General features: G+C 40.2%; 1 protein-coding gene and 1 long non-coding RNA gene across 10 annotated transcripts in view; one reads left to right on the top strand and one right to left on the bottom strand.

Annotated features, from left to right (window-relative positions):
• Positions 1-24,108, top strand: part of ABCC9 (ATP binding cassette subfamily C member 9) — a 151,220-nt gene that overhangs the window by 64,613 nt on the left and 62,499 nt on the right. For 6 of the 8 annotated variants that reach the window (XM_070048295.1, XM_070048296.1, XM_017343242.3 and 3 more), the window contains 5 exon segments: positions 1,560-1,667; positions 7,275-7,347; positions 11,479-11,584; positions 21,890-21,928; positions 23,264-23,365. In XM_070048295.1, the coding sequence (XP_069904396.1) occupies positions 1,560-1,667; positions 7,275-7,347; positions 11,479-11,584; positions 21,890-21,928; positions 23,264-23,365 (428 nt within the window). 8 annotated transcript variants of the gene reach the window in all.
• The window catches only part of LOC108176990 (uncharacterized), a 102,027-nt gene continuing 88,619 nt past the window's right edge, over positions 10,701-24,108 (bottom strand). For both annotated transcript variants that reach the window (XR_007921056.2, XR_011379023.1), the window contains exons 3-5: positions 22,780-22,834; positions 22,302-22,414; positions 10,701-10,836 (exon numbers count right to left, since the gene is read on the bottom strand). This is a non-coding gene — a long non-coding RNA (uncharacterized lncRNA). The remainder of the gene's footprint in view (positions 10,837-22,301; positions 22,415-22,779; positions 22,835-24,108) is intronic.

Genomic DNA, 24,108 nt, shown 5'->3' with positions numbered 1-24,108 from the left:
AGAAAAGCAATTTCCTATTTGGATTAAATTATTAATGATTCAAGGACATTCCTAATTTCCATAGTAGATCTCTTGTGAATTTTTAAAAAAGCTAAACCTCCAATTCCAGACCCCCTCCCAAAAGTTTTATAATTCTAGAATCCCTTTTGCTTTTCTAGGGTGTTTAGCAGTTTTAAAATGCATCAGTATTTAGCCTTCAAAATTTCTCTAATGTATTTAGGACAGACAGATAATTATGTTGAAATAGTTATTCACTAGGTTCCTAAACAAATTCTGATTATATTTTTTACAAATTAGAGGTGTAGAGAGCTAAATTTTCTTTTCTTTTTAAAAATTTATTTGAAAGGCAGAGCGACAGAGGCAGAGAGGGTAGGGAGGGAGAGAGAGAGAGACAGAGACACCAAGAGATATCTTCCATTTTCTGGTTTACTCCCTTGATGGCCACAATGGCCAGGACCATGCCAGGCTGAAGCTAGGAGCCAGCAGCTTCATCCTGTTCTCCCAAATGAGTGGCAGAGGCCCAAGCACTTGGGCCACGCTTTGCTGCCTCCTAGGAGCATTCTCAGGAAACGGAGTAGTAGCTGGGATTCAAACTCGTGCTTCAATGTGAGATGCTTATGTCGCAAGCAGCATCTTAACGCACTGCACCACAACGCCAGCCTGCAGAGCTAAAGTTTCTGTATTCACCTTCAAAATGTATCCCTCCATTCTATGTGGAATTAGACTCAAAGTTAGAGAATGACAAATTTCTAGTTATAGTCTAACTTCACTTCAAATATGTGAACAGTTGGCATCCTGTTTATGATGGATGAGTTAGTCTGTTGACAAAGAATAGAATTAGGACACAAGATAGAATCAATCATTCTGTAATACTTAATGATGTACATCATTGGGGAGAAAATCATAGATGTTGATGTGCTTGTTAACCTACAGTAGATTCTTGAGTGATGTGTAGCTTAATATGATTTCGATGAATGTATCATGTTCAAAAATGCTCATAACTCAGAAGATGATCAATAATGACTGCTGGAATGTTTATATATCCTCTCACTTAACAAGTGAGTTAACCTGGTCATCTTTTGACAGGACATAGATTTTTTAAAAATAGTTCATGATTTTCAAAAGTGGAGGAGCCCAGAATCAAACCAGGCACTTCATATATGATGTGAGCATACTCAGTGGCATCTTAACCAGATGCCAACGGTTGTTTTTTTTTTTCTTTTACTACTTGGATATATTCCCTTATATCACTGGAAAAAGCATATACAAAGTCTAGTTTTGGAATTAGTACTTTAATTTCCATCATTTGGAAGTGGCATGTCTTCCTATTTTCATTTTTCTTAAGAGATGTGTGAATTAGCTTTAAAACTGTAACAATATTTGTTTCATTGTGTACTTTTTCTTTGGAGAAACCATTGAGACGATTCAAATACTACATCTACTTTAACTTTACAGTTTGTTCTTGGAATTCAAGCAGAGAATTAGCAATGTGTGTTGATGTTCTCTAAAATCAATTTGTCTCATAAAGCTTCAACTTGCTTTCTTTTCTTGGAATGCAGCAACCGAAAACTATAAACAGGAAGCAGCCTGGAAGATATCACCTGGACAGCTACGAGCAGTCCACACGACGTCTGCGTCCCATGGAGACAGAAGATATTGCGATAAAGGTTACTTTCTTCTGGATTCTTAGATGGGTCGAAATAGGGATGGCATTAGTTTATCCTGAAGTTCTGCCGAAGAAGCCTAAATTGTGTCTTCAATGTCACTTTACAGTGGTGCTTAATTCTTACAACATTTAAAAAACATTCTGATGGGTTTATCATTCTCGGTTCTTCCTCATCTCCCCACCACAGTTTTTGCTCCAGCACTATGAATTTTTCCTCTGATTCTTTGTTAGAAGCTGAGATCCAACTAAGGATTTCCCCAAGTCCACTTAGGTTGATCTATTAGGTAAATGGATTTATAGAGAACACCAATGCTATAAATCCAATTTTTAAGGAAATAGATATTAGTTATTTTGAACCTAGAAAAGCTTAGACCAATGCATTCACTGAGCTTCCAAATAACTGCCTTTGATCTCATTTCAAACTTGATGTACATGGTCTTGATACTTGCAGAAGCCAAGGCCTCTGGACATGAATGCCACCATTAAGAAACTAGCCATTGTAGAAAAATGAGCTACAGTGTCTACTCCAGGCTCCTTAACTCCCCTGCATGCCATGGCCCAATCAGAGGGAAAAGAAGACTTGGTGGTATATGTATAGCAGAGCCAAGAGCTACTTTTAATTCTCTCCTTGGTACCTGACACAATGCCTGTCCCACACTAGCCATGTCACAATTGAGCAGACTTTTTATTGGATGGAATAAGTTAGTGCTAACCCTACTACTGCTGGTAACTGGGTATATGAACTTTGGACAAATTTATTTCCCGTCCTGCATCATGGTTGGTAGATGTGTCATTTTAGTATGACCGTTTGGAGGATAAAATGATATAGCATATGTGAATTGAATGGCACTCTTGTGATCCTTAACTTTGGCTGTACATTAGCTTTTCAAATATGAAACCTAGGAACCATTTTTGAATAGGTCTAGGAGAGGGCATTTAGCTTAGTAACGAAGATATCCATGTCACACACTGGAGTGCCTAGGTTCAATTCCCTGCCTGTTTCTGGGTCCAGTTTGCTGCCATGCAGAGCCTGGGAGACAGAGATGATGGCTGAAGTGATTGGATTCCTGCCACTCATCTGGGAAACTTGCACTGAATTTCTGGCTCCTGGCTTTGGCCCCAGGTCCATCCATCTGCCATGGCAGGCATTTGGGGAGTGAACACCTCTCTGTACACGTGTGTGTGTGTGTGTGTGTGTACGCACACATGCGTGGCTCTTAAATATTCTAATAGTTCCCTAGGCAATTATAATGTGTGAACTGGTGTGAACTACCAGGCTGTGACAATTTAAACAAGAGGCCAGAAAGCATCCTCTATGATGTTACTTCCTAAATATGCCCAGATTATATAGTAGTAACTATAAAAAAAGCGTAGTTCCTTAACATTCATACTTTATGATATAGTAGGAATCTAAAAATGTTTTCTGTATGTGCCTTTTTAAATTTATGTTTACTTGAAAGTTAAAAAAGACTATCATTTTTTCTCTAGCATTGACCCTTAAACACAAAACAAAATCAACACCTGCTTCTAAGTGGCCTCTAGCTTGCTGTGCCTTGGAATGGCCTCCACATTTCCAGGGTGACCTTCAATTCCAACTAATGCTTTATTTGTGGCGATAATTCCAAAGCTGTTAATGACATAGTTATCTTTTTAAAACATATATTTTACTGTGAAATAATCATGGTACATAAAACACATAATTATATTGCTGGCTCCTTTAGAAAACGTCTGCAACAACCACATTCTCTGCTCTCTTCTACCTTTCTCCTGGGATATAATTGCCACCCGATTTTAAGATTTTTATTTTTTAAAAAAAGAATATCCATTGGTTCACTCCCTAAAGGCCTTCAATGCCTGAGGCTGGGCTGGGCTGGGGCTCAATGCAGGCCTCCCAACTGGGTGGCAGGAGCCCAATTACTTGAGTTCTACTTGTGCACCTCCTGTTTAGTATCTGAGCTGGAAATCCACTAATGCACCATTGCTCCATTTGCACAGCTGCCCCCGCTTCACAGTTGGTCACTACTGGAAATTGCTCCTCCCCCGAGATCTTATTCCATTATGAGAGTGGGTCACTGATGACACAACCCTGATCGCCTGGCTTTCTCAGGCATCTGCCTTCATGGTCACTGTTGGTTTTAACCTTCTTGAAAACTCCAGTATCTTGAGTCCCTTCTTTTTCTCCCTATCCTCCAGCCTTCAGCAGATCAGCCTTGTGTGTTCTATGACTGGGCTGCTGAGTGGTGTGGAGAAAATGACCCAATGGTGAGGGTTGGCATACCCACAGATGTATCATCTCCGACCTCAGCTGACCTTTACCAGTTCTTGGCAACACCTCTGCTTGCCTCTCATTGTCATTATTTTCCATCACCCGTAGTAGCTGTCCCACCACCAGCAGTCTCTTCCTGCCTTCAGTGTCCCCTTTAACCTCCTCTTTCTGTGGATAACCATGGTTCCTATTCGCTGAAGACTTTGAAGCCCTTTCTCAATGCCATGCTGACCCTCTTCCAAACTCAACTATTCTTTGACTCCTTCATCCTCTCTGGGATCCTTAGCCTCTCAGGCTGAAAATTTCTGCCAGTGTCATTTGCCTTTTAGCCACAGTATCTTAAGCCTCTGCCCTGGCCAGCTGTGTTCATGACTTCCAACAATATATTTTATGGTTTCCTGATCTTGGGCCTGTTCTCACTGTAGCTCTTTATGCAGCAATGGCTTTACTGATATTCAAAATCTAGCAAAAAAGGCATTTGCTTCCAAAAAGTTTTTAACTTAGCCTAAAAAAACTGATCTCCCTTCCGAGCTGCTGTAGTATGTATTGTCTGTTTTCTCCATCTATTTTGGTACTTTGCCAACACTGTCTGTTCTTGTACTTACCTTTAACAGTGGGATGCAGTCCAGAAAATGTGTCATGCCATGAGTCACTTTTGTCTGATTGTAGTAAGATCATAGAGCGGCCGGCGCCGTGGCTCAACAGGCTAATCCTCCGCCTTGCGGCACCGGCACACCGGGTTCTAGTCCCAGTCGGGGTGCTGGATTCTGTCCTGGTTGCCCCTCTTCCAGGCCAGCTCTCTGCTGTGGCCCGGGAGTGCAGTGGAGGATGGCCCAGGTGCTTGGGCCCTGCACCCCATGGGAGACCAGGAGAAGCACTTGGCTCCTGCCTTCGGATCAGTGTGATGCGCCAGCCGTGGCGGCCATTGGAGGGTGAACCAACGGCAAAGGAAGACCTTTCTCTCTGTCTCTCTCTCACTGTCCACTCTGCATGTCAAAAAAAAAAAAAAAATCATAGAGCTTACACAAACAGAGAGGCTGGATGCCATGAGGCTATATAATCCTGAGAGGCCGCTGTTGGGTGTGTGATCTGTCATTGACCAAAGCATTGGTATGTGGCACATGACTGTCCTTCTTTGTGTGGTTTACTGACTCAAGTGATTGCCAACTCCAGGGAAATGGGGGATGATGGATCATCCTTTCTTTGTAGTCTACACAAATCCCAGCACAATGCCTCACAGGGAGTAGGCAGACATTTGTAAAGCAATTGCTAATTCTGCCCTTTCATGCCACTCTCTTCCCATGCCTAACTATGAGATGGAAATTGCTAAATACTAGGCCATACCTTTTACAAGCTAGAGAAAGCCTACATACATGTAAGAACACAGTCTCACTTTTTCAAGCAGAGTGTTTTACTCTTTAAGTTGTTCATTCAATGGACGGCTTTCTAAGGGGTGTATTTAGTTACAATATAGATGTCATCAATCCATCCTACAAAATTCCTAAATAATAATGAGCTTAGTTCATCATTTGTGGTTTTGAAATGAAATGTTAACTTTTGAGGAAAATATATCTTTATATACTTCTGGTTTTTCAAGCCCCTTCCCTCCCTGTATCAGTGTCTATTCCATCCTCCTAGTTGTTGGGTTCTGCTTTCCCTCTTTTCATTTATCATTTTTGTAAGTCTTTTTTTTTTTTTTGACAGGCAGAGTTAGAGACAGAGACAGAGAGAAAGGTCTTCCTTCCGTTGATTCACCCTACAAATGGCTGCTATGGCCAGTGCGCTGCACTGACCCGAAGCCAGGAGCCAGGTGCTTCCTCTTGGTCTCCCATGCAGGTGCAGGGCCCAAGCACTTGGGCCATCCTCCACTACCTGCCCAGACCACAGCAGAAAAATGGACTGGAAGAGGAGCAACTGGGACAGAGCTGGCACCCCAATCAGGACTAGAACCTGGAGTACCACGCCATAGGCGGAGGATTAGCCTAGTGAGCCATGGCGCTGGCCGGTTTTTGTAAGTCTTAAGACTGTCAAGGGCTGGATGGTTGGTGCAGTGGTGAAGACACTGCTTGGGACATCCAGACCCCATATCAGAGTGCCGGAGTCTCAGTCTTGCCTCCACTTCCTATCCAGCTTCCTGCTAAAATACTGAGAGGTAGCAAGTGATAGTCCTGCCCCCAAGTGGGAGACGTGGATGGGATTCCAGGCTCCTGACTGCGGTCTGGCCCACTGATGGCTGTTGTGGGCATTTGGGAAGTGCACCAGTGGATGGAAGTTTCTGTCTCTCTTTTTCTCTCTTTCTCTCTCTGTGTGTGTCTATTTCTTTGCCTTTCAAATAGTGAAAATCCATGTTTAAAAAGCTGTCAAGTCCACTTGAAGCCCATTAAAAGAATACATTGCTTGGGAGGTAGCGTCTATGACCTTGACTGAAGGCTGACATTCATGCCAGCACAAGTGTTGCTGTGCCTCTGTTTTATTTTTCTCTCCCCTTCATTCTTTCTTTTACCTTCAATGAACAGTGATAAATCTACACATTTAGGAAACTCATTCATTACAGAACCAACCTTCTTGCTTAACAAAGTTATTTTATTGGATTAAGTTAATAGTTATTTCAGTTTTTTACTCGTACCACCAGGATTCTGGAAGTTGTGAAATGCTAATCAATGAAGCAGTAAACAGCTATCAGTGTTGGGATATCAGTGGGAAAGATTTGAGATGACTACTTTTGAAGTGGGCCCATAGATAACTGATACAGACTGGGAAGGATTGCTATGATTTTTGCATTGCTCATAATAGCACTAATGAAAGACAGTCCTTTCACTTCCATTCTTTTTCAGTTTTCATGTATAACACTAAATAGTTATAATTCTAAAGGAGAAGTTCACTGCTGTGTGTTATACCTTGCACTGAAAAGCTTGCCGTACTTTATTTATTAATTTATTTATTTGACAGGAAGAGTTAGACAGAGAGAGACAGCAGAGACAAAGGTCTTCCTTCCATTGGTTCACCCCCCCAAATGGCCACTACGTCCAGCGCACCAGGCTGATCCAAAGCCAGGAGCCAGGTGTTTCCTCCTGGTCTCCCATGGAGTGCAGGGCCCAAGCACTTGGGCCATCCTCCACTGCACTCCCTGGCCACAGCAGAGAGCTGGACTGGAAGAGGAGCAACCAGGACAGAACCGGCGCCCCAACTGGGACTAGAACCCAGGGTGCTGGTGCTGCATGTGGAGGATTAGCCTAGTGAGCCGTCGCCCCAGTCCGCCATACTTTAAAAAGAAAATTTATTTGAATCAGAATTATTCTCTAATACCACATGCATGATTTAGTTTCTGTAATTTTCTTCTAGGTTACAAATGGCTGTTTTTCGTGGGGCAGTGGTGCAGCTACTTTATCCAACATAGACATCCGGATCCCAACAGGTCAGAATCATTTCTATTGCAATCTTTTAATTGTTAATTGTCATAACCATAGTTTTCCAAGATAATAGAACCTAACAAAAGGAAAAATAGCTTTGTAAAGACATAAACTTTAGTTATCGTTATTGATTTGCCACATATTGTTCATGAGCCACTGTGTCACTGTCGGAATTGCTGGAAGTGTTCAGGTTGGCCTTTCTGTGCCTTGGCACAAGTTATTTGCCATCCACTTGGTGATCTGTGCCATTTAAATAATCGGGTAGTTGATTTCTCATTTTGTTTGAGAAAGGTTTTGCAAAAAGAGTATATGATGAAATGATTTTCTCTTCCTGAATACTGATGAAGCTTTTAAGATACATAAAGCTAAAATACAAGGTAACTTTATGTATTTATTGATTTTCCTGGTTATTTTAAAGTTTTACTGAGATATAGATTGATGTACCACAAATTGTATCTATTGAATGTTTATATTTTGATGAGTTTGAGCATATGCATGCCTTCCAAATAACACTATAACAATCAAGGTAATAAATGTACAACCATTTCTAAAGATTTCTTTGAATTCCTCTTATGTGAGAAAAACGTTTAACATGAGATACATCCTGAACATATTTTAAAGTGCATAATTGTTTATACTGTAGGTATAATGCTAAATGATACTGTAGGTATAATGCTAAATGACAGGTCCTTAGAACTTGCTCATCTTAAGTGGGATTTTTTTTAACCCATTAATTCAACTCCTCAATTCTCCTTCCTTCATTCGCTGAAACCACCTTTCTATTTTCTGTGTCTATGAGTTTATTTTAGGTACTTCATATAAGTGGAATCATACAGTATTTTTCCCTCCGTGACTGGCTTATATCACTTAGTATGGCATCCTTTGGGTTTATCCATATCGTTGTCCATGGAGGGCTGTCCTTTTTAAAGGCTGGGTGGGGTGTTCCATTATAGGGATATACCACTTTATTTTTATCCGTTCATCTGTCAATAGATACTGGATTGTTTCTATATCTCTGCTATTGTGAATAATGCTACATTGAAAAAGGGAGTATAGATATCTATTAGAGAGCCTGGATATAAAATTCTTTTGTATGGATACCCAAAAGTAGGATTTCTGGCTCATTTGGCAGTTGCGGCTTCAATTTTTTGAGGAAACTCCATAAGGTTTTTTATAATGGCTGCATCAATCTCCATTCTTAGCAACACTGTTGAAGGGTTTCAATTTTGCCACATTCTCACCAACTATCTATTTTTTATCATGACTGTATTAACAGGCATAAAGTGGTATTTCATTGTGTTTTTAACTACATTGCCATTATGATTAGTGCACTTTTTAATGTATCTGATAGCAATTTGTACATCTTCTTCAAAGAATTAGCTATTCAAGTCCTTTGCCATTTTTTAGTTGTTGTTGCTGTTTTTGCTATCAAAATTATTACATATTTTGAACATTAACCCTGTATGAGATAAGTGGTTTGCAAATAGTTTTACAAAGAGAGAAAGCTTCCATCTGGTGTTTCACTCCCGAAATGGTTGCAATGACTGGGACTGAGCCAGACCAGAGCCAGGAGCCAGGAACTCTAACTAGAGTCTCCCATGTGGGTGGCAGGGGCCAAAGTGTTTGGACCATTTCCTGCTACTTTCTTAGGCCTATTTAGCAGGGAGTAGGATTGGAAACAGAGAAGCCAGGATGAAGTGGTGCTCCAATCTATTGTATAGTATGGAGTAAAATTTAATCTTTTTCATATAAATATCCAATTTTCCTAATACTCTTTCTTGAAGAGACTATGCTTTTCCCATGTGTGATCATGATACCCTTATCAAAGATGAGTTGACTATAAATGAACCATTTTATTTCTTATCTCTCTGTAATGTTCTATTGGTCCATGAGTACCTTACCTAGTAAGGTACTATACTGTACTCTTAGTGTAGCTTTGTAATAAATTTTAAAATCACGTGTGTGATAACTCTGTGTTTATTCTTGCTCAAGATCTCTTTGGTTATTCTGGTTCACTTGGGTTTCCATATGGATTTTAGTAATTTTTCTATTTCTGTAATATTTTTTTTTGACAGGCAGAGTGGACAGTGAGATAGAGAGAGACAGAGAGAAAGGTCTTCCTTTGCCGTTAGTTCACCCTCCAATGGCCGCTACGGCCAGCGCGCTGTGGCCGGCGCACCGCGCTGATCTGATGGCAGGAGCCAGGTGCTTATCCTGGTCTCCCATGGGGTGCAGGGCCCAAGCACTTGGGCCATCCTCCACTGCACTCCCGGGCCACAGTAGAGAGCTGGCCTGGAAGAGGGGCAACCGGGACAGAATCCGGCGCCCCGACCGGGACTAGAACCCGGTGTGCCCGCGCCGCAAGGCGGAGGATTAGCCTAGTGAGCCGCGGCGCCGGCCTCTATTTCTGTAATATTAAACATTGGGGTTTTTTTTTTTTTTTTTTTTTTTTAATTTTTGACAGGCAGAGTGGACAGTGAGAGAGAGAGACAGAGAGAAAGGTCTTCCTTTTGCCGTTGGTTCACCCTCCAATGGCCGCCGCGGCTGGTGCGCTGCGGCCGGCGCACCGCGCTGATCCGATGACAGGAGCCAGGAGCCAGGTGCTTTTCCTGGTCTCCCATGGGGTGCAGGGCCCAAGCACCTGGGCCATCCTCCACTGCACTCCCTGGCCACAGCAGAGGGCTGGCCTGGAAGAGGGGCAACCGGGACAGAATCCGGCGCCCCGACCGGGACTAGAACCCGGTGTGCCGGCGCCGCTAGGCGGAGGATTAGCCTAGTGAGCCGCGGCGCCGGCCAAACATTGGGGTTTTAATAGGCATTATCTTAAATCTGCAGATCACACTGGGTAGTATGGGCATTTTTAACAATATTAGTTCTTCCAGTCCATGAGCACAAGGTTCCTTTCCATTTATTTGTGTCTGCTTTAATTTCTTTCATCAATGTCTTAGAGTTTTCAGCATTCAAATCTTTCATCTCTTTGATAAGTTTATTCATAAATATTTGTATACTAAAATATTCAAAATTGAAATTAAGGAACCAATGCAATCTAGAATAGCATGAAAAAAGAACAAAATATTTGGAATAAATTTTATTTAAAAATCTGAGTAATTGGATAGAAATGTTATTTTGAACCACCCTGTTGGTCAGTAGGTTAGAATTTTTATATTATACATGCAAGTTGAAGTGAGAAATTTTTTTCTTAAACATTTATTTATTTATGTGAAATACAGAAATAGAGAGTGAGAGTGAGTTCTTCCATCTGCTGGTTCACTTTCCAAATGAGTGCAATAGCTGGAGCTGGGTCAGTCCTAAGCCAGGAGCCTGGAGCTTCTTCAGCATCTCCCACATGGGCACAGGGGTCCAAAGACTTGGGCCATTTCCTGCTGCTTCTCTGGGCTCATTAGCAGAGAGCTGGATCTGAAATGGAGCGGCTGGGATTCAAACCAGCTGGCGCTGCAGGTGGTGGCTTTACTTGCTATGCCACAGCGCTGGCCCTGAAGAAATTGAAAAATTGAAAAGAATGTCTTATGGAAAGAAAGGAGGAAGGAAAGAAGAGTAGAAAAAAAGGACTATCATTATGTTCTTAGGCTATATCTACAAATCTTACTGAATCTGTTAAAAATCAAAATAAAATTTAAAAACAGAGAGGAATCTTTTTTTCCCAAAGAAACCTTTTATTTGATGAGTACAAATTTAATAAGTACAACTTTAGGATTATAGTGATTCTTCCCACCATACCTGCCTCAGGAATATCTTAATGCCTTATCCCAAATAACTTTCATGTTAATATTCTATTTTAGTCAAAATTGTCTTTTCCTCCTGGGTGAGTTGAATAATAAAAAATTGAATAATAAAAAAGTTAAAATTATGTTCTAGACAAGATTTACATTGTTCTAATGTTGACTATTCTCAGTTTTAAAAATAATGATTTCCTAAGTTTTGTCATTTTTTCTCTCTGTGTTCAAAAAGACCTATGTATCAAGAAAAGGAGCTGTCTAGAGTACCTTATTGCTGCAGACCCCAAATTGGGCAACTGACATCAAATATTAGGCCTTTCTAAGTTGGTTTTGCATTGTTTTATTTCAGTGAGAGAATCCCATCTCCTCCTGTTAATATCTCTTGTTTCATCTGTCTAGGTCAGTTAACCATGATCGTGGGTCAAGTGGGATGTGGGAAGTCCTCGCTTCTCCTTGCCATCCTCGGTGAGATGCAGACCCTGGATGGGAAAGTTCACTGGAGCAAGTAGGTAGAATTTTAATTAACTTCTGTTGCTAATTATCTGGTCATTTTCCAAGGAAACACTTAGAGCAATAGATTCCCATGTGATGAGTCTAAGCACCTCTTAGATATGAGGGCAGCTTTTTTTTTCTCTTTAAATTAGTGTAAGTCTTACATGTCATAAATTTTAAGAACTATGAAACAGTTTGAGTGGTTTATGATAGTATTAACCAGCATGTTGCTGAGATAAAAGTACAGTTGTACTATAGAGTTAGATTTTTCAAACTTAAATGGGTAACACAAATAAATAACTTAAAAATTCACTGCATAATTAGTTTATTTTAAAAAATCAATTAGTTAACTTTTTCAAGACGAAGAGACAGGCAGAGATCTCCCATCTACTGGTAAATTCTCTAACTGCCCAAACAGCCAGTACTTAGTCAGGAGCTGGGAACTCAATCTAGGTGTCTCATGTCAGTGCCAGGGACCCAAGTACTTGGGCCATGACCTATGACCGCCAGGAGAGTGCATCAGCAGGAAGCTGGAATCGGGAGAGGAGCTGAACTGTAACTCCAGCACTCCAGTATGGCACGCAGACATCCCGAGAGGCATCGTAAGCACTATGCCAAATGCCTGCCCCCTAAAAATGTTATGGAGAACTTGCATTATGTAATGCTTGAATGCAAAAAGATCCTAATGGTTCAAGATTCAGGAGAAGAAATATCAAATGACATTTTCCAAGCTCTTCCTAAGATTCTGAAAAAATCGCCTATTTCTCTTTGTGTCTATTGTAAGCTATGCACTAGAAGTCAATAATTAGAGATGGTCAGGTCAGCCTCGTGTGTTGTGCAATTCTGCATACATGGCAAAGGGAGTATCTAGTATGCTGCTTTTTCTAGCTATGGGAATGGCTGCTTTGTGTTCTTTAGAGCATATTGCCACAATAAAGTGATTCTGAGCCATAATAGTATACAATTGAGTAATAAGGAATAAGTAGCATTTTTTAGTTATGCCAACCTACTAGCCCCATGAACAATTTAATGAGTCAACTGGTTATAGCTTATCTTAGAAATTGAACTGCAGACTTGTGATCCTCAAGTAGATGTGACTTTACCTGTGGAGAACATTTGGCAACGTCTGGAGACATTTTTGGTTGCTGTGTAGGGAAACTGGGTTGCTAATGACCTAGTTGATATATGCCACAGATGCTTCCTCCAATGCACAGGACAGCTCCCCACAAAAAGGAATTATTTTTCCTGAAGTGTCAGATGTGCTAAGGTTGGGAGATCTTTTTCTAGACCTACAGATTTTTTTTCATTGAATGTTAGTTATTTTGCTTTTGTTTGAAATGCAGAGAGTGAGAGAGAGAAGGGGAGAAGAGAATGTGAGTGTGAGAATGAGAGTGAAAGTGAGAGGTCACCCATCCACTGATTCACTCCCAAATGCTTTCAACAGCCAGGGCACATTCAGGCCAAAGACAGGAGCCAGGAGCTCTAACCAGGGCTCCCGTATGTGTGCCAGAGAACCAACTACGTTAGCTGCCACCTGCTGCTTCCCAGGGTGCTCATTAGCAGAAAGATGGGAATGGGAGTGGAGCTAGGACTCAAACCTCCGCCCTCCCATATAGGATGAAGGCATTCCAAGCAGCATCTCAAGTGCTGCACCAAATGCTCACCCCTGAAGTTATTCTTGACTCTCACCTTCCACCTTGCATCGTGAGTGTCGTCATGACTCAGTCTACTGTTTATGTATACAGATGTCTCTCAAGAATGGCGACTATTTGTAGGCCTTAAAAGGGTAGACTGTATATTAAACTCCAGTTAAATGAAGTGAATATTGGATGTGTAAATTTTAGCTGGAATTGGTAGAACTATGCATCCAGTAAAAGAAGGGGGCTGAGAAAAGTGGAGTGCACTTTGCAGCCCTCCTGTTGGACACATCTACCAAGGATGAAGAATGAAGAGCCTGTTCAGTGCGGTTCCAGTGGAGTGGGCAGTGACTGCTGTCTCCCTCTGCTTCATAGCAGGTGTCTGCTCATCACATATGGCAGACTTTGACTTTGTCTACGCTGCCATTAGCACCTTCAACCTGGAAAAAGTGGATCTGGTGGAGTTTATACTGTTTTATAGAACCAAAATTGAACCATCTGCATTTTGTTTAACAGAGAGAAGACACGAAAGACACTGACAGGAAACCTTGGGATTTTAGTTTCATACCTCCTGGAAGTTGTCCTAATCCAATCTTCTCCAGTGTTATTTATTTAAGTACTTAGAAGCTCCACTTGGGCCAAAATGACTCCTAATATTATTACTTATCATTCCCTTAATGGATAAATGAATGAGATTTCTGAATTTCACAAAACTAAGTTATTTATTTCCTTGCTTTTCTAACCATATATGCCGTTAATATCATGTGTTATTTCATAAAGGTTGCAACTTCTTTAAAATTACATAGTTTAGTAAAGCTTAAAAAATAAAGGTAAAGAAATCAATAAGCAAAATAATGTTTGAATAGTGATCTGAGAAGTTCATAGAAACGCATGCCCGGGAGAACTACATAATTAAACAGCATGGGTCACAGATTCCTCTCTGAGCTTCATGGAAGCAAGGCACAGAGTGTGGACCAAGATGAAAGCATATTTTACTCATTAGAGATTAGGATTTTTTTCTTTTTGGAAAGAATAGGAAAGAAATCCCTCCCATGTGCCATAATTTTTTTTAAAAGCCAGTGAAAGATTATATAATTCCCAACATCCCCGATATTCCTAAAATGTATTCAAAAGCCAATCCCATGTGTCCATGTTACAAACAAAAAATGAGAGCATACTATTATTTAGTAAACGTTCTTGGAGGATTCAGAGGGCCAGTTGGAGTGGGATAGGTACTTTTGAAATGTGTAGCCCAAGCATGGAGATCTTCATCTCACAGATCCAGGAATGAGATTCAGCACATTTGGAAGAATGGGATCATTTTATATGTTCAGTATGTTAACTGGGGATATGGGTAATTTGTTTCTTAATGTTTTTCTTTTTTCCATTCAAAAAACATGTATTGAATGAAACTTTTGAGTAACTCATTTTTGCCTAAGACTGAACTAAAGTATGGAGGATTTAGAAGTGGGCAAGACCAAGGCCCTGACCAAGTCTAGCACATGGCCTGTAAACAAGTAATTAACAGCAAAGCTGGATAATATTAGCTTGTGATTCATGCTGTGATGACAATAACAAAATGGCCAAATGGTAGAAGATGGAGGATAAAGAACACTTTGCAGTTTATTTAAGGAAAAAAAAAAAGGAGGAGTTAACATTTGAGCTGAGCCTTGAATGATTCTGTGGGGCCAGCCCAGCCAAGAGAGTGTGTGCAGGAGCTGGCAAGTGCAGAATGAACTCCTGTGGGAGAATCAGAAAGGAGACCATGATGGTTTGTGGGTAGTGACAGAAAGGCAGGTACGACCTGAGGTTAGCTGAAGAGGAAGACAAGTGGGATGGGGATGACAGGGAGTGAAGGTTTTGTTCTTAGTGGGAAGCCATTAAAGAAGTTGAAGTAGAGGGGTGCTTTGTGTTTTGAGAAGATACGATCTACAATTTGGAAAGATGATTCTGACTGCTGTCTGAATAATGAATTGTAGAGTCCCGAAGGGAAGTGGAGAGGCAGTTCAGGAGTTAATTTCACAAGTCCACTTGAGAAATTAAAGTAGCTTTAATTACGGTAGCTGTGGAAATGGATTAAAGTGAATGGAATCAGCCTATATCTTGGAGCAGCCAAAGCCAATAAGATGAAGATGTGATAAGGGAGTTAATATAATGGAGCACTTTTAAAATCTTTATAATTTCAAAATCATCTTCTGTGAACATTGGTTCCAATTGACAATAACTGCATCTTTTCAAAAAAATACTTGGGGTGGGCATTTAACATAGAGGTTAAGATGGCATTCAGGATGCCCATATCCTGTATAAGAGAGTCTCAGTTCTGTGTCTAAACCAACTTTCTGCTAGTACACACACTGGGAGGTAGCAGATGTTGGCTCAATACCTGGTTCCTTGCCACCCATGTGGGAGACCCAGATGGTGTTCTTGGCTCTTGGTTCCACCTAGCTCAGCCCTGGCCATTGTGGACCTTTGGGGAGTAAACCAGTGGATTGAAGATCTGTTCTCTCTGTCTTGATCTCTCAGCCTTTCAAATAAACGTAAATAAATACTTTTAAGAAATGTTTGTGTTGGCTCCAGCCAATAAACAAGTGAAAAACTAAGCCATTAAGAAATTGAATTAGTTGATGTCAGTTCGTTTTGTTTAATTAAAAGAATTACATCATTTTCTTGCATGGTATCCTTAATATGTGATCAAAATATTTTTAGATCAAGATTGTTCAGAGAATACTGACCTTCTGTTAAAAAGTTATTTGTAATTACTTTTTGCATTCCAGAGAAAAACTATGTGCCCAGTCTAATTAGCAAAGGCATGTAAATATTAATTAAAGCAAATCTATTTTAGAAATTGTCTATATTTATGGGTTGATGATGTTCCAATATTGAGAAGTTCTTCATTTCAGCATATTGAATTGTTTGGTACATTTTTAAAGCTCAAAATAAAATAAAGCAAAAACAATAAAAGTTATGGGAAGGCACCAAGTGCCTTGCTGTCATTCTTCAGCCACTGCCTGTACTCACATCACTGGTTACATAAACTTTATTTTTAAATGTGTCCTCATAAACTGGCATGAGCAAAATCCAGAAAAGTCCTCTGACCTATTGCAGGAAGAACTGTTTGCTTTGGGAAGGGGAGAGAGCATTGCTGTTCATCCAGAATACATCTACATGGTAGAGCCTGGTATACGAGGACACTGATAGACATTGACTAGGGAATTGCTAACGTTGACCTAGCCTACATGTTGTAGCCCAGACATGAAAAGGAGAAGAGAACTGAAATGTTCTTCAAAATGGTCAGAATGCCAATTTTCACATCAATCTTGTATCTAAAAAGTTCTGCCTAACTCAAGTGGTCTGTTCCTGGTTGTCAAAGTTCTTGAGAGAAACAATAACTTTGTCTGATATGTTACAAGCCAGAATTAAAATGCCTTAACTGATGGGTGGTTCTAGTGAGAGGGCCAGGAATGTGTGGGAACTGCAGTGCCCATGTGAGAAATGGCTGTCATTTATCTTTGGCTCATTTCTTTCCCTGTCCCTCTCACCCATGCCATCAACCAGCCTACTCTTCAGGCCTCATCTTTCCTGATGTATCTTCTACCATCCTGGTAAAATCAGCTGTATGCCAGTGGCCCAATTATTTGAAGACAGATGACTTGAGTTGTTCCTTTTCATGTGACTTAGCCTGGAATAAGGAAAAAGAACACATTGAGTCAGTTTTTCTGGATCAGATGTAATATAGCATGTTTGTGTTGACATCTAGCTTCCCTTATTCCAAATATGGTTCCTGATCTAAGCTTGCAAAGATCACTTTTTCTCATTCCCTAATGTATCTACCATAATACTTGGAAGTTACAGTTAGAGGAAAATACACACAAAATCAAGAAGGCTTCGGAAGTGGAATCTTAATCTGCTTCCCAGAAGGGGAACCATCTGTCCGCTTTCCTTTCTCTTGTTGCCCTCAGTGCTGTGCACTACCACACTGAGTGGTGGAGGAAGAGTGTGGATCAGGTGGTTTTTGTGTAATCAACTAAAGTCTGGTATAGGAGTTCAGAGTTCAAATTTCTTTAATGCTAAAGAGAAAATATAACCTTGCATGATGCAATTGATTATGCTGCGAGAGTTGGAGTATGTAATCTTAGGAAGTTGAGGACTGTTAGGTTACTCATGGAAAATCTTAGTGAAAGAATAGGATAGCTTTTCATTTGCTCATGGAAGATGACTACATAGATCTGTATCTGTTTCCTTTATTCTTCTGAAACTAATGCATTTGTAGTGTATTTGCTCTTCAAGAAGAATATGCTTAAATCCTTGAAGGAGGTAGCCTCAGAAGTAAATATTTCCCATATGCTGTCCTGTTTTTGCAAGACCAGACCTCATTAATTAACCTGTCTCTCTTACAAATGTCTTTATCTGTTGCACTCCATACTCCATTACCCTCCATTTTCAAAAAAAGTGGACAACCTCAGAAACTACGGGAACATTTCTCTTTTTAAATGAGTAGTCCACACCCCCCACACACCCTCCTTCCTTTTCTTTAATTCTGTGATTGCAGTCTGGGTGAAAAGTTCTCACTCATAGCTGCCTAAGTGCTAAATCCCTGTGATTAGTTCTCAATCCTAATTAACTTCTACATAGGTTTGGAAACTGTTCACCACTGATGATGCCCTAAAACTAATTCATTTCTTGGTTTCCATGACACTTTCATTTAATCATTTATTGAAAAATCTTGATATCATACCTTTTACATGCAACCATTGCATTAGTTGTTGGGGAATAAATAAGAGAACAAGGAAATCTAGTCTGATATTTGCATGAAGTTTGCTGGTGAGCAGGGTCAAGATTATAAAGAGGTAAGAAAATAGTTTCACAATTAATTATTTGATTATTTTTATCAACACCAGAAAAGAGAAATATAGGGTTTCCGTAGGAACAAATTGCAGGTGGCTCGAGTCTGTGGGTCCGCAAAGGCCTCAGGGGGTGGTGAACAAATAAATGATAATTGAGCTTTCATTTTAAGGTTAAGCTCAAATGAATGAGTCAGAAAGTCAAAAGTTGCAGAAGTGGAGATGGAAGGTGGGGAAGAACGTTGTAATTCTCCTTTAATCTCTCTGACTGCTCTTGCGAGTCTACTAGAGGATTTCTCTGCTTTACTTATCCCTTAACTGTTTTTGACTCCTACTACTCTCTAAGCACCAGAAATGCCTCCAGTGTACTTTTATGGCCAGTATTGTTCTTCTGCGGATTGAACAGCTCCTCCAGAAAGTCTTGTGCATACTGTACACTCAACGTTTCTCTGCATTTCCAGAACCTGTTGCTCTCCTGTATCATGGCAGGAGTGTATTTCCATCCCCTGAAACTAGTTGGTGGGTGCTCAGGTCATAGCTCCAAAATTCAACCCTTGACACTTTTCTCTCCATTATCCTCAAAACCCAACCAACAATATCTATTCTGATTTCTTAGGCGTGTCCTAATAATTCTGTCTTTTTTAATGTCCCTGATTGAGGTATTTAGCACTCATGTAGACTACTCTACCAGGACCTTCATTCTTCTGCATATTGTTGCCAGACCTACCTTTCTGACATGAAAACCTAACTACTTGCATCTTTGATGTAATTTTTGAATTGGCTGACCTTTGCAAGCTACATCAAAGACTTTAGTGATCTGGTCCCCATTTAATTCTTTAAGTATAGGTCCCCGTTTAATTCTTTAAGTGCATCTCCTGCTGTTCCACCACCTCTAACACTGTGACCCTGTAACCCTGAGCTGCAGGGGGTTCTCCCACGCACACATTCCCTTGTAATGCCTTTCCCCAGCTGGGTGGCCTCACTCTTTCTTCTAGAACCAACTCAGAGGCTATCTCTTTGCAAAAGCCTTCTCTTACTCTCTTGAATCTTAAATGTACCTTCTCTGCTGGTTCCTCTATACCTTGTGAGCTTTCTAATAGGGATTGTTCTCTTTACTCAACAGTGAGATCATAAAGCCAAATCAAGCAGTTCTTTTTTTCTTTTTCTGATTCACACTTAATCCAGCCCCCAGCTTTTCTATTTGTAGATAAACAGAATTCCCTATCAGTCTATCAGTCAATCTCATCTGAACCCATGGCCATCTGGTTTCTACCCCTACCACTCCACTTAAACTGTTCTTGCCAAAGCCATGAATGACGTCCAGGTTATTAAATTCCTCAGATGCTTTTTGGTCTTTATCTGACCACGTGACCCTTTTGCCCTTTCTTCCTCAGAAGGCCCCCTTGCTTAGTTTCTAGTAAAACTCAAAGTCCAGTATACCAAAGTCCTTGGTATCTAAGATACACATCATGAAGAAAAATCACTCCAAAGTCTTCATTTCCCAGCTGTCTCTTCTGAGCTTTCAATTTAGATTCCTGGTCATGGTCACTTTGATATTCCTTGGGCAGCTCCAACAGAATGTGTCTGATGCTGAGTTCACTGTCTTCTAGAGTATGTACGTCCTGTGTTCCATTTCTTTCACTCTCGTCTTCTGAATCCCCTCTGCTCTGGTCAGTCACACAGTTCTGGCTATCCTTGTCTCTTTATTTTCATTCATTCCCAGTTTCCCTAATCAGGGCACTGCCTTCTTATCCCCATAACTCTTGTAGTGTCCGGTGGTCTCTGCATCCCCTCCAGCCTTGCTCTCTCCAATCCTTTGTTTTGTTCTGTGATTACAGTGGCATCTCATTTTCAGTGTTTCTAGGATTCTGGAGAGAAGTTCAAGCTCTGTAAAAAGGTTCATGACCTCACTCATAATCCCCCTGTGCCTACTTTTGAAATTCATCATATCCTTTTCTTCACTCTCTATCCCCATATTTCAGCCATGCTGAATTTATGTCAGATCCTGTATAACAAGGTGACTTCATGGCCTTCCAATTTGCATCTTCTCTGGTATAAAGTACTCTTGGATTTTTCTTCATCTAGCTTACTTTTTTTAAAAAAGGGATTAATTTGAAAGTCAGAGTTAAAGAGACAGAGAAGAAGTGCAGAGATTTTCCGTCATCTGATTCATTTCAAAAATGGCCACAACAACAAGGATAGGACAGGCTGAAGTCAGGAGCCTGAAGTCAGGACTCAGATCTCCTATGAAGTTACAGGAACCCAAGCACTTGGGTCATCTGCTGCTGCTTTCCCAGGCACATCAGCAGGGAGCTGGATTGGAAGTGAAACAGCTGGGATGCCAGTGTCCCAGATGGCAGCTGAACCAACCATACCACAACCCCTGCCCCTGCGATTGACTCTGGCAGCAGTTCCACTGCTGACCCTGATGTGCCACAGGTGGCATGGGTGTTCTGTATGTTTAAAACAACCTCACTTATCTTAGTGCTTACTCCCTTGTCTGGTTCTTAAAAGGTTGAAAGAAGCATGAAAGAATGGAGGGATGATCTTCCTTGTTCTTTGTATCACTAGTATTTTCTCTAAGAGGTGATTGATAAATATTTTTCAATTGATATTGAACAAATATCATTTAATCAATTGTTATTGAATAGACACCTTCCAAATTCTATCCCCACCTGGCACTGACATTTTTACACATCTACTCCTCATTTCTACATGGATGGCCAGTATACAATGAAGCCATTGTTTGCCGTATACACCTGCTCTTCCCCATTTTGGCTCTCTCTCCTTCGACTCACTAAAACTGTTAAGTTCATTTATTGTCTTTTTGCCACTAAAAGAAGTAAAGGTTGTATTTCTTGTTATGTAAAGCACATTCTATGGCAAATATCACTTGGGAAATTGTGTACCTCATAATTTTTATGAGTGACTTAAAATTGGGGAATAATTGTTACTGAGAGGGAATTTTAGCTTGAGGTTGTTTTTTGCAGCCTCTGTCAATCATCCCAAGCTGTAGCTAGCAATGAGCAATAGTGAAAATAATCCTTAGTAACTCTAAACCAAATAGCACTAGGTAATAAGTAAATTTTCTCCACAAAAGCATACAACTCTTTCCAAAGTAAAAATAGATCTATTTCTGGAGTCCCTATAAGCTTTAATTAGGTGTATGTATGGCTACTGAATTCTTGTCTTTTAAAATGCAATTCTGTTGTATCTAAATTATTTTTAAAAAAAGGAAAAAATGGATCTTCAGATGGTTTCCCCCATAACATGGAGGTAACGAAATGTAATTAGTCAAACTCTACTTCTTACGTAAGTCATACAGTCAATAGATGATTAAACTCAGATGTCACCATTACCACACGTACTGAAGACCCAACTAAGTTTGTGTACCTTTTGTATTCAGACCTCAAAAAATATATCTTCTGTTCATGCCTTAGGTTGGTTAACCAGAAATTTAAATAGATTAGATTAAAATATTAAAGGTAGGGAGATTTTGGAAATAACGAATCCTTAGGAAGCTAGGAAACTACATTCTAGAGAAAGTACCTAATACCACGGTTAGTTACAGCAGAGGTGGGACTAGAACCAAAGTTGTTGTATGAATGAAAACCGGGTTTGAAAGATAACAGTACTGTTTTTTGGAAGCTTACTAAGTGATTATTTCTTGGCAGATGAAAACGCAAAGAATAATATTTAGTTTGTCTTTGAAGTTAATATCAAAAATGATTTGGAAAATGTAGCTGTTGAAAATGTCCAGTGTTTATCTCTTACCTGATATGTACACACATTCATTCCATATTATTCGTAATTAATGAACATTGTTTGCCATACTTGCAGTGTAAATGAATCTGAGCCTTCTTTTGAAGCAACCAGAAGGTATTATTTCTATTTTAACCTGAGTTTAATAAGAATAACTTCCTTCCCTCCAGACTTTAATCTCCTATTCCTAGTCATCATTTTCATGATATTCAATTTATTAAAATGTACTAGCATATTTCCCATAGCAGTGGTTCGCAACTTTTGCAGGCTGCTGGAAGAATTATTTGCCAAACAAAATGGCCCATTGTGTCGACTGCCATAAGCCACACATGTCTCAACTTTGCCTAGGGTTAGGGATTCCACAAAATAAAAATGTAAGAATTATATATTATACATTATAAAGGTTTTTTTTAAAGTTAATGGAAATGCATACTCCAAAGACATTTTGCATGGATTTCAAACATTTTTATTGCATCTAAAATAAACTTGCCTTTTAATTCTGTTTTTCCCCCACACACTTTTTGAAGACCTTCTGTATTGATTGTGAGTTATGCAATGATGGAATCTGCCTGTGAGGTGGGGATGGAGAACTCAGTACTTTATCTACTAAAAAAAAAAAAAAAAAAAAAAAAAAAAAAAAAAAAAAAAGTAATGAAACAACAAAAACAAAACACATGACCATGACGCCCAGGAGGAATGTGAAGCAGAACTGTCAGGGGTTGGGAACCACTGTTTGACTGCACACGTGATTATCCAAGAGATAATCTGTGCATATTCTGTGCTACGCTGTCTCTGTTTCAGGATGATCATTGAGCATTGCTAACAATTCTCTCCTACTATCTTAATCTTTTTAACATTAATTCCTTAATTAGTATTTACAGATCCTGAACTAACTGTGAAAATCTGACTTCTAAGCTGACCTGCCCTCCCCCACCCCACCCACATCATCCTCTCTGTCTTCAGTTTACCTGTATTTTCCTAATCGCTGAAGATCGCAGTCTGATATATGGACATCTGGTAGAACTTGCAAGCCAAAAAAATGGAGGGGGGAGAGGAAGTTATCATTTTTAAGAAATAAACTATTTCGATATGTTTTGAAATACATTTATCATGAATTTATCATATTTAAATTATTTTTAAGATTATAGTTATTTTTAAGGAGAAACTTATGATTAATAGTTCAGACCTTCAAATACTTTTTGAACCCAACAAAATTTGATGTTATACACTGTGTGACTTTTTGATTAAATTCTAATCCTTTTCATTTAAGTGGCATATTTAACCATTTCGTAATCAGGTTGGTGGTCTTTAAACTAGTCCCTTTTGGAAGTTTTCCATTTCTCTATTTGAGATATGTCATCAACTGTTATTTTCCATAGTTATACTAAAGTACACACCCAGCACAGCAACTTTGCCTAATTCCAGTGTATTTTTTTCTTTTTTGGTCTACAGTAGGAACAGGTACTCAGTGGCCTATGCAGCCCAAAAACCCTGGCTATTAAACGCCACAGTAGAAGAAAATATCACCTTTGGAAGTCCTTTCAACAAACAGAGGTAACTTTGAGCATATACAATGTGGAACTGAACGGCACCTATTTCTGATCCATGGATTTGGTCCATTGTTTTGGAACCTTTACATCTGCAGCTCTCTTCCCTGCTCACCCCACTTTAATGCCCATCACTAAACGTTTTTTGTTTTCATTCTTGATGTCTTCAGAGGCAGGGAAAGGCAGATACGTAGGGTATTGTTATTCATGGGATTACTCTCCAGATGCCTTCCATGGGCCATGCTGAAGCCTGGAGCTGGGACCTGAGACCGGGTTTCCCATAGGAGTGGCAGGGACTACTTAAGCCATCCCTACTGTCTCCCCAGGTCTGCATTAGCAGGAAGCTGGAGTCAGGAGCTAGATGTGACCCCAGGCATTCTCATAGGGGATGCGGGCATCCCAAAGGGTGCCTTAATCCCTGTTCTAAATGCCTGCCCTCACCAAGGGTTTTTGAATCAACAAAGCATATAGTATGGGAAGAAGAACTTGGATTGCATGGGATCGTTTGCAGAGTGGGCACAGGCAGAAAGGGAGTTCTGAAATCAGGTCACAAGAGGGGGCCCAGTGGGATTTAATTGTGTGCGTTCTGGGGCAGCACTCCTGACGTTAGAGACAAGCATAGCAAGGCAAGCCCGCTAATCTGGAAGTAAAATCTCTTGGTAGTTTATTCTGAGTTGGGAGCGAGGAGACCGCTAGGAGTGAGTCAGAATAATGATCCAGGCATGTGGTGGTTCTTGCTGCCCTTGGGGT

This window comes from Oryctolagus cuniculus, chromosome 9 (genome assembly GCF_964237555.1).
Source record: "Oryctolagus cuniculus chromosome 9, mOryCun1.1, whole genome shotgun sequence".
Taxonomy (NCBI): domain Eukaryota; kingdom Metazoa; phylum Chordata; class Mammalia; order Lagomorpha; family Leporidae; genus Oryctolagus; species Oryctolagus cuniculus.
This window is presented reverse-complemented; position numbering and strand designations above follow the sequence as displayed.